Here is a 14,540-nt window from a genome sequence, read left to right as displayed (position 1 = left end):
AACAAACATTTTATCTATCAAATCTCATAATGATCTTATTGGTTTAAAATTAAATGGAAGCACTGTGTCTCATTAATTGAAATGAATATAAAATTGTCATCAATTAATTGAAAGCAAACATGAAGACATGCATAAACGAGATAAAAATCTCTCTACCAACAGTAAATATCTACAGGTGCTGAGGTGAAGCAGAATGGGTTAATCCAAATTAAACTTCAATCTACAACTAATCATAATGTTTATACATACTAACTATCTATATAGTCATAGAAGTCAATAAAAGTTCATTATCTGAAGAAATTGATGAAAAATATGTCAGTATATTGTTTGTAAGTTCAGGAATTGTTTACCTAAAGGGGAAGAAAAAAGAATGAAAATATTGATAAATTCAACATTTTACACCAAATACCAAAACAATCAGCTTAAAAACTGATGACATGACATGACAAAAAGGGTCTATTGGAAAGAGTATGATGGGGGTTAATCATGATAGTTATGAAATTTTTGACAAATAATGAGCTAATTCTTCTGTTAAGGGTGCAATCAACAGTTTTTTACGTGACGTCATTCTGTAACAGGGCATGTAATAGTGGACCCATCATGCAGAAGTCAAGATATTCATAGTTATATAGATATCTATACATCAATGGAAAGATAATTCTATGAACTTTCTGAATAAATAAAAAAAAATCCAACATCTCTTGTTTAAACATGCAAATTGGTACAAGTTATCAGCTAGAAATTAGGCATTTTCCCCCTAAAAAACCTTAAAAACAGACCACCTTTGGACACACGGATCAGTAACCTGTGCATATATTTGAGATTTCTTATAATATGCATTTCGAAGAGCTTATCCGGCTGATTTAAGAAAATGTAGTTTCAGCCTACGTTCGCCTGCTCCGAAAGGAGCTATCTTACCTGACAAATCAAAGTGCTTTTTGCAACAGGTGAAAATCAGCTGTTTATGGAGTTGCCTCCCATATAGTAGGAAGTCACAAAAACATTTTTTTTTTTAAATCTTGACAAAAGTGGCATTTTAATTGAACTTCAATATATGTTTTTCACATTGAACATAAAAAACAATCAACTTTTTCATTTAGTGGTATATAAATAGCAGGGAATTCCATCAGTATGTAAATCTCACTGGGGAAATACCCCTAGTTTTTAGTACGAAACTGTTTATAGCACCCTAAATAAGTACTTAAAGGGAGATAACTCTTTAAAAACCCTATAGCTAATGAAAAAACAGGAAGTTCTAGAAGTGAAATTCTACATATTAACGAACCAGTAAATAAAAAGACACTAAGGGTAAGGTTTTTTGTAACATTAATTCAACTAATCTAAATATTTTTGGCCAAAAAATTTATCTAAGTTCATATTTTAGTTTGCCATTGATTAAGAGTGATATACTATGACAACATGGTAGAATCAAGTGAAATGACAGTTAAACTATTGGGTGTTGTACTAAATGACTGTATCTGGTACTAGTTATGTAGGTATCCTCTAGTAAATTGTACTAACAGACTCTTTAGAGTACCAGTTCTGTGTGTATGATCTAGTAACATGACAGAAAAACAACTGCACTTTCACTACAGGATCAAGGTCCTAAACAAATAATGAGTGATAACACTCAAGAAAACTAGTGCCCAAAGTCAGACAAAGTTATACATAGAAGGAGGCTTAAGACAAGACAGAAGAGACAAGACAAAACATAAACAACTCACTTGTCCAAGCTTTCTGGTTGTAGCTTTTTGGTAGATGTTGGGGTCGGAGTACGACGACCCTTTACCGGCGTCTTTCTGCGTGAAAAAAGTGAATAGTCTACTTGTATATGTTGTGTTTAGTGAAATTATTAATAAAGCAATATATTTTATGTTCAAATAACAATTATCAGCAGTTATATTATGACACTTTATTGGAATAAGTTATTCACTAATCACCATTAAGGTCAAGTTGAATAAAGTTCCTGCCATCTGATGTTTATTTGTGTTTTCTCTTAATTGTTGAAATGTAAATGAAGTTAGCTATTTGAACAGAAAATGAATTGACAATTTAGTTAATTAAATTCATATTAAAAGTTACATAATTTCACTTCTATGGTAATTGCTATGACTAATTCTACATATTATAACTTAAATTAATGGTTGATTATTAGTTAATTCCACAACTTTTTAATGTTGTATCTTTATCATCTTAAACAAATCAATATAAATGACTTTAATTTGTCAGTTACTCCTAAAATATATCTATTCCTAGAAAATATTTCTGAAAACACAAAAATCACAAAATTTTATTATACAGCTCCTAGAATATAATATAATATTAAAGCTCTTTATTTCAGACTTAATATAATAAACAATCCATGCCAAGAATACAATCAATCAAACAAAAAGCATGAGAGAAAACAAGAAGATAACTTTTTGTCATTCAGATTCAGAATCAAAGAAAGGCAAAGTACACAAAAATATTGCAAAGGTCTTCACCAAATATAATCAACTCTGAATTCACTCTTTTATATCAAATATTTATATAAATCTCTGTGTACACTTCTAGCTTAAAATGAAGGCAATAACATTATTTTTTTTTTTAAATCACCAGACTTTATTTCTAACTTACAAATGAACTTTTATAACAGATAATCAGACAGTGATTGTATTTAAAAAATCTTGAGGGATTTTTTTTCTTTTTTTTCTATGACAAAAACCCAAGTTTCAACAAAACTCATTTAACAGCCAAAAACTTCTAAAGAAACATGAAATCAATTAATGTGGACACACCCGCCATCTAGCCTATGTTTAGATGCATGTTGATCCATCTTGCTATGACTTCCACCAACCATTTTCATTGAACTTGGTTTACCTATGGACATTTTAGAACCAACCATACTACAAACCAAGAACACATACTAGTTAAATTTCTTTTCTGCATTACTTTTTGTCCATATATTCACTATTTATTTGAGTTTTTGGCATTTAAAGAATGCATGTATCAACTAAAGATCATAAAAAAGACCACCCAACCCAGTAAATTTAATACGTTTTCTATTTACTTTTGGCTAAAGATACAATGTCATCTCAAAACTAGCATTTTGATGTCCTTTAATAATTATCACTAATATTACATCATGCATATTTTTTAGACACATGCACATGGTAGCATTCTATTGATTCATGCCACGACTTACACATCCCCTGGATCATTTTCTTCCTCCTCAAATGATACATTACGTTTTGGTAATTCTATTTCACTGATTATTTTATCAAGGTCCTCTAAACTGTTGATAAAAACCATCAAAGTTATGTTTCATAATAAATAATCTATTACTTAAGTACTTTAGCTTACTTTTGTTTCCTGTCATGTTTAGGGAAACTAAAAAAGTTTTTAGAACCTTATATATCTTCCAAATTTAAATTTCTGCTCTCTTCAATTTTACTGCCATGTCATAGCCTTATAAAGCAGTTTTAAGTTATCATGATTCAAATCAGGGCAAATGGATACTCTTTCATAAATAAATCATATCTATTAACCATTTAATGAGGATTTTTTATGGATATGCATAAAAAATAACCATATAGAGTCTTCATTTCAATATCCCTTTATATCAACCTGTAACTTACCTTTAAAGTGCAGAACTCATGCTATAACACTGGTATTTGTGTGCAAACTAACCATGATGACAGACGGAGTTTTAAGTTTTAAAATTGAGTGAATTTTTATTTCAATAAACATGATAAACAACAAAAGCAGTATTCTATAAATTTATCAAATAAAAAAAATTAAAAAACTTATCTTTTATTCTTTATTTAAAAAAAAGTTTCCTTTTAACTAAAACTGAACAATATTGAAATGTCCTAATCAAACTTTTTCATCATAGACCGTGTGGTTAAACTTGTGCTGTAAATTTGTGATGACCACACATTGTGAATGATTTTCTTATTTTAATGACCATCCTATTTTTACTTACGAGGGATATTTTGAGACTTCTTTACGAGACTCATGTTGTCCAGATGAAGAAGCTGATAATCTAATAACAAAACTTTATATGTTCAATACTTTATCTCATCATTCAAACCTACACTTTTATTTTTATATTGTAAACTTCAGCTTTTAAATTCTCACAATTCCAATATCTATTGCCAGTATGCTTTGAAGAAAACATTGCCATCTTTGCAATTGACTTTGGTCTTTTTATGCTTTGAATATCAATGTACTACTTAATATAATGGATTATTCACCATCAACAAATCTATAGGATTAAAAAATCAAATAAATCATACAAGGGTAAGATGGTCGGAAAAATCAACTTTTCAGGAAACATACAAAATATATTTTACTTGAGGAAGAATTGTTTTAGTTAATCTGAGCTCTATTCTATTTTCTAGATTGCAAACAATATATTTTTACATTTACAAAAGCAGTTCATTAATTGTAAAACTTGTCAAACAAACTGCCTTGGTTGTAAATGTGCATACCTTTCTTCCTCCTGACTCCGTCCTGCAGGACTGGTGGTTGTGGTAGGATGTGATGCCCTTGATTTGCCCCTGTTAGGGTTTAAGGTCTGTGGTACACCCATCTGATTCAGAATATGTTGCATCTCACTATAGTAATCTCTAGGTTCACTTATGTCATTAGCCCTGCAGGAGAAATCAAATTTATAATTATGTGGATTTTAGCCCTGAAGAGATTTCCCTCAAGTTATGTAACCATATTTTATTCATGCTTATTATTTCATTAGTTTCACATGCTATACAGAACCTTTTTTTATTATATTTGTTTTGTCTCCTTTTTTAAGTTAACATTGAGGACTCTTTTTTTTATCTTAAATTAGAAATATGTAGACATTTCAGTGTGATTCTATAATTTCTTCCATTTCAAAATTCACATGAAAAGATTTTAAATGAAATTTTAATAAGTCATGTAAGTGAAGTGTAAATTCTCAGTTGTTACTATACTTACACTTTTAATTTCAATATTTTATAATAAACTGCCAATTCAGGAGAATTTTTCACATCTTTGTGCAACTTGGCTGCCTCAAGCAATTGGTTTCTAACCTTAAATATAAATGAAACAAACATTTTGTTAAAAAAAATCAAGGAAAGTACCATATAAATGGTTGGCTTCTTTTCTCCTATTGTAACTAACTTCATGTCAGCATTCAGATGGGGATGTAAAATGGGGCAGGATCTGTTAACCCTTCAGAAGCAAAGACTTTCAAACCCAGTTTTAGACAGGTTCCTGCTGTACAGTCTAAGTTTTCTATGTAGGGTTTTATGAAGTTGTCTTTTCATTGTCTTTCACTTTTTATTTTAACATGGTGTTGTTTCGATTTTCTTTTTAAACTTTGATAATCCCTTATACCACCGACATTTTTTAAATAAATTTCTTCATTAAACTTTACAAGGCAGCACACTCAAGCAGAAAGTTTGAAAACCACATGTTCTAAAAATATAAAAAGAGCTTAAAATGTGAAATGCAAATAAAATGCCATGAACATTTTATTATTCATATAAATTGCTTGAAATCAATATCTCTTTTTCATACAATTTTCTTCTTACAAGCACTAAATTAGCACAATAGAATTATCATTTATAAAACAAAGATGTGAGTTAAACTTCAATGAACCAGCATTATTTGTTTTCAGTAGAAGCAATCTAACATAACATATTGAAATAAAGCTTACAATGAGGCCAAACACTTGTTTGTATAACTGAGGAACATTCTGTTTAATGAATGAAGCTGCAGGACCAGCTATTCCTGTGGCATCTGTCTTTTTACCTGCATCTAAATGACATTCTATCAGTGCACTGAAAATTAAAATAAAAAACTTTAACATCTGAATATCTTGCACTTATTACAAAACATCTAAATAACTTGAACTTGGTATAAAATATCTGAATATCTTAGCCTTGTTACAACTATCTTAATGGTTTTCTTATCAAAACACTAAAAAACTATGGAAGTGATTGGAGCAGTTAAAGTAAAAATATGTTATGCATGTTTGATTAAATTTCCAGTATACATGGTATATGACCTACTAATGGACATTCTATGTACAACCTGTGGTAAAAAAGGAACAATTCAAATATTACACAATGATAAAGGCAGGTACAACATTTACCTAGGTAATACTGATCTTGTAGCAGGAATTTTATGATTTTATCTGTATTTAAAAAATGTCCAGAGCATTTGAAATCTATCTTTGCTTGTACATATGTGATTGAATAGTGCATGTTGTAAACTAATATTGACTATAATTTAGATAACCATCAACCATAGGATGTATTATGTAAACTTAAATACTATTGTCCTACAATATAACATCCTTTTATTTAACCTAAACACTTAATAGAACAATTTATACATATTTTGTCTCAGATAGGAAGCAAAGTATATTACATCATTAACTGAGCTCTCCATTCAAAGTCTTGGTCATCTATATCATCCAAAGCCTTCACTACTTGATGTAAGCTGTGGGCAAGATATTGTCTGTATCTGGGTTTCAGAAAAGGACGACAGAACTGCCAGTAAATCACTGATGCATTGTAAACCAGAAAATGGTATCTAAAAAGAAAAATTGAATAGAATGAGGTCAAATACAAACAAGGATTCTCATCAAAAACACAAGACTAAATAATATATAAAATCATTATTGGATGTATTTTTTCACATTTAAAAAGAAATGTTATACAAAGATTAAGGTGTAATCCATTAAACTGAATTCATGAGTTTAAACAAACTTTTTTAAGAAAATGTATACATGTATTTGTAAGGAGTTGTCTCCCATTAGCCTGATGCTGTTGTTGCAAAAATCGATATACCACTGTCACAACACCATGCATAATTATTTGGACTAAATTTTCTAAATTATAATGGCGGTTTTGTGTAAAAACTGTGTTCATTAGATACTGTTTGCCTTTAAAGAATCCATAACTGACTTGATAAATTCCACAAAAGTTTGATTTAGTGAATACAATAATATCAACACAACCAGGGGTTTAATGACAGCGCACATCCATTGTTAACTTATCTTCTCCAAAAAAAATTATCAAAATCTCATTCTAAGTTGTTTTAAAGAGGACTCTGTACATAATAAAGAAGTAACACCAGGAACAGATTATCACATATATTTTGTAATTTATTGATGGTATCAACTCAAAGACAGTAAAAGACTTTGACATTAAAGGACCACCGAGTTTCAGTCATCCTTGACTATGAGAATTCAGGCTTATTATGTTGTAACCAATGGCAATGGGTTATTCTAATAGGAAAACAATATACCAGCTGGTCTATTTCACATCATGTTTTTCTTTTCATAATTATTTCGAGTCTAAACTAAACAAACTTTTGAGCTTTTAAGGTAACTGTCTTTTGTTGAAGGTTAACTGGTGATTTTCTTGAATAACATTTATTTTTTAGTTGCTGTCTTAATAATGGTAACCACTCACTTCTCTTTATCAACATGCAAATACATTGTACTAGCCTACTTATGAAAAAGTTCACTTAATATACCTTTGATTGTTTTTGGCAAAATTGATGGCTTTTATCAGATAAACAACAGCTTTTTCTAACTGTTCCTATAAAATAAAACAAAGTTGTATACATATAATGCTGGAATAACTCAATAGAAATGTCCTCATTCTTGAAAAAACATCTGGTAGGTGTATTCATTATATATTGGGTCTACCCAACAAATTTTATAGCACATATAATTTGTGCTATTATAAGAAGTATTACAACATATATATAGAGAGATTGTATGTAAAATCTCCAATCAACTACTGACTGCAATTTCTTTAATAACATAATGTTGAGGATTTTTTATTTTAACAGAAAAAATTGTGAATAAAACAGTCATTCAACATAATTTCAGAGATTTGTCAGTCAATTCTGATAACAGATTCAGATAACATTGATCATGTTGATTTCATTGGATGATTAATCATTTAACAAAACTTGTCTTCCTGTTACTGTGGATTCCTTTTTATTCGTGGTATACCAATTACAGTGGGTTTTGTGGGTCACAGCGAACCACCAATTTAAGAATTCAATGAAGAATAATCCAGAGTATTGTGTATGGAGTCGGATGTTTATTTCCGGTTATGTTATGCAGTTCTAATATAGTGTTGACTAGCAATAAACAATGTAACATAACACATGTTTTTTTTTGAAAGAAGATACAAGTATTTTACTTAAATCAATAATAAATATATCGAATATCAGTGATAATTTACTTTTTAAAATTGATTAAAACTGTTCATGGAAAATAACTGCAAGTTGTTAATTACCGTGTCATAGTTTGGTTTACTAGTGATTAATAATCAATAGGATTAAGTAGGAGGATATTGCTCATATGTAATATTGTTTATGACAGGCACATTTATTTCACACCTTTTACTTATATGACTGTTTATTATATCGTGATTAGGGAAATGAGCTTTCAATCATAAAGTTTTGAATGCCTTATAGAATTCCGACAAGAATTTATAAATTGTAAAACAAACGAATAATTAGTTGTCTTTGTCCATTATTGTAATAGAAGTTTTCAATGAACACTTTAACCTAGAATGACCAAGCAAGGATTTTGACAATTCAAAACTTTTTCAATGAATTCCTTCTTTTTTGTTTGTTTTATTATTGATCAAACCAAGGAGGTTATATGATCTACTGAAACAAAAAGAAATCCATGAATTACGTATCTCCCCCTAGAAACACGAAAGTTATACTTTAATCAGTTTAATGGTTATATTCTCCCTATTTTGGATTACGGTTGTAAAATTTGGGGAAACACCAGTGACCAAAATACAAATAAATTAAATAAACTTCAAAAACGAGCAGCTAGAATTATTCTTGAACTTCCTTATGATACCCCATCTAATACAATGTTTAAAAAGTTATCATGGCTTCGATTTACTGATCGTGTAATTCACCACAAGGCCTTATATGTTCATAGATGTTTATATGGATCTGTCCCAGAATATTTGTGTAACAAAATCTCCTATGTTACAAATAAAAATGGAATGCAACTTAGATCAAATACTACCCAATTACTTAATATACCAAAGGCAAGAACAAACACATTTAGAAGATCTTTTTCATATTCTGGCCCAACTTTATGGAATAAACTACCAGAAGCACTAAGACACCTGTCAAACATAAATACTTTTAAAACAAACTGCTTTAAGTTTTTACTTGAAAATCCAGGAATTATTTAAATAACTATGTATCAATTTTGATTATGTTTTCTTATGTTTAACTTTGTTATGAAGAAATTGTGTGAATTGCATTGTGAGAGGAGTGTGAGGGCCTCAAGGGAGAATAGTGTTTGTACTAATTGAGCATACCCTCTTGAAATAAAGATTATTATTATTATTATTATCTGATTTTTTTTTTGTAATCAGTGATCCACGAATTTACGTATACAGTAGTCAACACTTCGGTGTTGACATGAATATCAATAATGTGGTCATTTTTTTTAATTTCCTGTTTACAAAAAAATGAATTTTTCGAAAAACTAAGGATTTTCTTATCCCAGGCATAGATTACCTAAGTTGTATTTGGCACAACTTTTTGGAATTTTGGATCCTCAATGCTCTTCAACTTTGTACTTGTTTGGCTTTATAAATATTTTGATATGAGCGTCACTAATGAGTCTTATGTAGACGAAACGCACGTCTGGCGTACTAAATTATAATCCTGGTACCTTTGATAACTTTACCACGAAACGTCTTTTTTTCTCTATCAACAAAAATTGATACCCACGAAAATAAATGAACCACAGTATAAGAATTCAAAATTTAGAATATAAAGATCATCAGTTATATTAAAAGTCTAAATGGCTTACAGGATCATTAGCTTCTTTAGGTGCTAACAACTGTGCTTGACACAGGTAAGCTCTACACAGGAACTGGTTTCCTGGTGGTGGTTTCATAAAGTACATCTTCAAACACTCCCTTGCCATCTCAGTTAACCCATTCTGTAACAGACAATATTGAATATCTTTGATCATGCTAAATATTAACACATTTAGGTATCAATACATTTTGAATATGGACAAGTTCAAATACATATGGACAAGTTCAAATACATATGGACAAGTTCAAATACAAATGTACAAGATATAAATCCAGTTTTGTATTGCACTAGAATAATAGACTTATCTTAAATCATTTTTGTATATTGAAGCATACTATATGCAAATGTAAGGCTGTTAGTTTCTCATTTGAATTGTTTTACATTTTTCATTTCTGGATCTATACATCTGACTATCTGACTATGAAGTATTGGTTTTGCTCATTGTTGAATGCTGTTCATTGACAAATAGTTGTTAACTTCTATGTCATTTGGTATCTGGAATAGAGCTGTCTTGTTGGTAATCATAACACATATTCTAGAACTTATTTCATAATGCAACATACTGTTAAATTTATAAGTGTTTTAAAGGCCTATAATTTCAGATAAAAAAATCTTAATATTTTCTGTGTTAGAAATATTATCATTTCATATTTTTAGTAATGAAACTGTACCTGAAATGCAGTTTCAGCACATATGACATAGAGATCTGGACCAAAAGATTCTGGGGCATCTATTGCTGGTTTACTCTCAGCTACATTTCTCAACAGACTGTAAGCTTGATGTAGTGGCTGATTTTTCTCTGGCCCTGCAAAACACCATACCAACATTTTAATACAAATTATACTGAAATCATGATTATTACAGTCAAACCTGTCAGACTTGAAGGTTCAGAGTCAATAAAAAAAAATGTCAGTGATTATTATGATCTTTCAAAATGGACATATTTAAATCATAATTTGCCTGGATGGTGTTCTCTAGATGGTTTATAAATAGTCAGGCCACCTCAACAGCATAATATAATTCCATACAGACAAAAGCCAATTCAATTTTATATCTTGCAGTATAAAATTTTGGTGCTCAGACTCTGTGTACTTGTGGGTAGAATCTAAGAAAGAACAATATATTCAAACAAACATTACTAGATACAGAAAATAGTGAAGTGTAAATATCTTTCTGCATGAACACATAGACATCAATATTATGATGGAGTGCGAACACTGAGAGAAGAAGAACAGTCATGACAGTATGGATGCAAATTACAAAATGTTTATAAGGAGTATGGTAGAAGGGTCCATATTGTTCTTTACCACTCACAATTAGATAAATTTAACAACATACTACATGTACTAGCATACATGAGCAATCAAATTATTCCAGACTTTTTTTTAAACATAAACATTGATAAAGAGCACCTTTTTATCTGAAGAGCATCTAAATGTAACTTTCCAATTTTCTGGGGAATATCTGATTAACCAACAGCATGATAGGCCATTGGTTTTCTCTCATTGAACATTGTTGAAGGCTGTTGAACATTGATATATAGTTGCTCATGTTTAATATGTACAAATGTACCTCATTTGGGTCTCTGATAGATAGTTATTTAATTGACACATTCTGAGTCGGATCAAATTTTCTGAATTTGTTGTTTATCATCGTAATTACATGTTATCATACATTTGTACATGTACATGTACAATGTATAGTGCTTTCTATTTGTATAAAATTGGTAAATTATTAACCTTTACTGTTTGGTCCATTTATCATGTTTATGGTACTAAGTGTCCTTTTGACATGACTGTGTTTTTATACATTCTGCCATTGTGCTATGCTCATTTTATGTGTTCTTGACTTTCATTGTTGCATTTGTGCTTTTCTATATATGTCATTTTGGTTTTTTTGTTGACATACATGTATTTGTTTTTTTCTAAACTTTTAATATTGATTAAAATTATAACACAATGCAAGTTTAAACATATTTATTTTTAAACTAACGTTGTGTTATAATTTTAATCAATATTAAAAATGTTGACTGCTCTACGTGTTCCCATATTTTTTACATTTAAGAGGGGGTAATGGGGGTACCTTCATGACGAATATCAGTAAAAATCTTGCCAAATGTCGAAATGACATTAACAGTAATATTTGGTGCCTGCCGTAAAAATGAACATTTTCTTTTAGACGATAAAAAAAATTGACTGGTTTTGACGCATCACATTATTTTTTTTCAACAAATGACGCTAACGATAATTATATAAGACCTCTGACAATTAACGATAAGGATAATTTGACAACTAACTGCAAAAATTTAACCAATTTGATGCTTACGTTAGCCAAGGATTTGTATAGTCACTATACTAATTCTTGTGTTAGCTGAAAATCACTGTTTGATGTCTGACGGTAAAGGGCATTTCTACACTCATTTATACCTTTATATTATGTCCATTTGTTTTGTTCGTGCATTGTTGTCAGTATAACATGTATAATGGAATTTCATGTGACTGTCCGTAAATAGTTTTAAAAAAATATCATAAGGACCTAAGAGGTACGGTTCCGCAGCTAATATAAAGTGGACTGTTCTTCTCTGAATTTTTTTAAATGGTGAAATTCTATGTTTTTGATTCCAAATGGTTGGACAGTGTAACTTCAAATTTTGGCCATGCAGACTGGTGATGAAAACTCTTGCATTTTTTTGTTGCATTCCTCATGTTCTTCATAGGGCTCTTCACGGTTAGTTCTGCCATATCGGATAGGGGCAGATTTTTTAGAAAGAGGTGGAAATGGTATGAAAGTATGGGAAATCCTACATTGTATGTGTGTTTCCAAGCAACTGCTCTGTTTCTATGATGTTTTCCCCTATTTTTCTCACCATTTTTACCTTCACTATGAAAATCTGCCCCCTATCCTATATGGACGAACTAACCGTGAAGTGCCCTATACACCTTATCGCTAATCCTGGTCTGTATATATTAACATTTAAAACAGTCCATAGTTTTATGATAGAAGTTTTAAATAACATTCTATGTGGAATACTTTTAAAATGGATTATATTGTGCCGTGTAACATAAGCCTCACATTCTATATTGATATTTGTGCCCGTGTAATATAAGCCAACTATTTCTTAAAATCCGTTTGGATGTGCTCCTCATTAGCAGGAGGAAGATACAGAAAAGAAGAAGAAGGTTGACCCGGCCGCTTGAACTTTTGACACATACAACAGTCAGGGGACTTACTGAAATAAGTGATTTTTAAATCACTTATTTGAGTAGCAAATTCAAGGTTTTGTCACAAATTGGGATTTTGTAGTTTTTTCAAAATTTTAAACACATAGGTTTAAATAACATCTTTTAATTAGTAAAATTAAAAAATATGAACTTTTTGCTTCTTTTAAGTAGCAAGGTTTATGCCTTTGATGCTATCATTTACCTAAAAATTCTATTTTAGTTGGAAAAATGCTATAATAATGGCTTTACATAATGAACTGATACTTTTTTCAAAGATTTTTCACAGCAGTGGGAGTATTTTTCCTGTGAAGTTCAAGGTTTCATCTTTCAGATCATGTAATAAAATTCTACTGTTCACGATAAAAAATTCACTGTTCGGGGGTGTTGAAATTAGTGGGGGTTATTGAAAGAATGATACTTAAAGAAGTGATTTTTGGGAAGGAAATTGAGGTCTGATACTTAAACAAGTGATTTTTATGTCATTATCCTAGATTCAGTACAAGGTCATCACCTGAAATGACCTGGTCATCCTAGACAACACAGATGTTGGTTCTGATAAGTTTAGAAACATAATTAGTCCCTGGATCATTAGTATTCTATATTTAAGCTACACTAATATTAAATCACTTTTTCTAGTGATTATTTTGTACTACTTAAATAGGTGATTATTAAAGAAAGACAACTCTAACTTCCAACCTTTATGGAAATAATGTTACTTGAATCAGTGATTTAGAAAATCACTTGTTTAAGTAAGTCCCCTGACTGTACAACAATCACTATTCCATTGTGGCGTCAGATATTTTGTTTTGAGACGACAAAAATTTACGGGAACCTGTGTGATATCTAGTTATGGCGGACAAATAGTGATACGGTGTATTAACAAGTAAATAAAGAGCTAATCAAAGATTTATTTTATCTGAGGACTACACGTTTAATCGTTTTAACTGACATTTCATTTTCCCGTCTGCATAAGATAAAAGTAAATTTTGTATCCTTGAACCATGACCGAAGCCCAACTCTAAAGTATAGGACCCCTAAAGTAACAGAAGGCCGAAAGTTTTATTAAAAATTTGAGTGTTTATTTTTTAAATTAAGAGGACGTTTCCTAGTTCTCAGAAAGATATCATTTTCAAACAATTATGCATTGATGTACCTGCATGTTTTTGTGCTGCAGCCAAGAGAGTTCGTATACTAGTATCCATATTTGCTATTTATTTTGGATTTTTTTTATTTTAAAGAGCACATAACTGTTCAGCAGACGCCATGTTGTTTGTCTTTTCGTAGTAAGTCGGTTTACGAATTCGCTACAAAATAGTTCAAGAGCTAGTATTTGAATTTTCGTTAAATTTAAAATGTGATGCAGTTTTCGTTCCAGGTGTATTCATATTTTTAATTTATTTTAATATAAAAAGCAATGTAGTTGCTACAATTATGACACAAAATGGTTTAAAATTTTCAAATTGCGGA

At 30.3% G+C, this 14,540-nt stretch overlaps 1 protein-coding gene across 39 annotated transcripts in view; it reads right to left on the bottom strand.

Moving 5' to 3' along the window:
• Positions 1-14,371, bottom strand: part of LOC139519209 (cilia- and flagella-associated protein 46-like) — an 85,866-nt gene extending 71,495 nt beyond the window's left edge. For 16 of the 39 annotated variants that reach the window (XM_071311125.1, XM_071311132.1, XM_071311138.1 and 13 more), the window contains exons 1-9: positions 14,227-14,371; positions 10,524-10,657; positions 9,842-9,973; positions 7,510-7,574; positions 6,397-6,561; positions 5,681-5,804; positions 4,957-5,051; positions 4,473-4,634; positions 1,725-1,799 (exon numbers count right to left, since the gene is read on the bottom strand). In XM_071311125.1, the coding sequence (XP_071167226.1) occupies positions 1,725-1,799; positions 4,473-4,634; positions 4,957-5,051; positions 5,681-5,804; positions 6,397-6,561; positions 7,510-7,574; positions 9,842-9,973; positions 10,524-10,657; positions 14,227-14,275 (1,001 nt within the window). In that variant the 5' untranslated portion in view covers positions 14,276-14,371. Of the gene's footprint in view, positions 1-1,724; positions 1,800-2,777; positions 2,886-3,184; positions 3,275-3,964; positions 4,025-4,472; positions 4,635-4,956; positions 5,052-5,680; positions 5,805-6,396; positions 6,562-7,509; positions 7,575-9,841; positions 9,974-10,523; positions 10,658-14,226 lie in introns of all 39 variants that reach the window. The other 23 variants (XM_071311111.1, XM_071311112.1, XM_071311116.1 and 20 more) reach the window with 5 other exon arrangements.
• Positions 14,372-14,540: the final 169 nt, after the last annotated feature.

This window comes from Mytilus edulis, chromosome 4 (genome assembly GCF_963676685.1).
Source record: "Mytilus edulis chromosome 4, xbMytEdul2.2, whole genome shotgun sequence".
NCBI lineage: Eukaryota > Metazoa > Mollusca > Bivalvia > Mytilida > Mytilidae > Mytilus > Mytilus edulis.
Note: the sequence above shows the minus strand (reverse complement) of the source record. Positions and strands in the feature narration are given on the sequence as shown.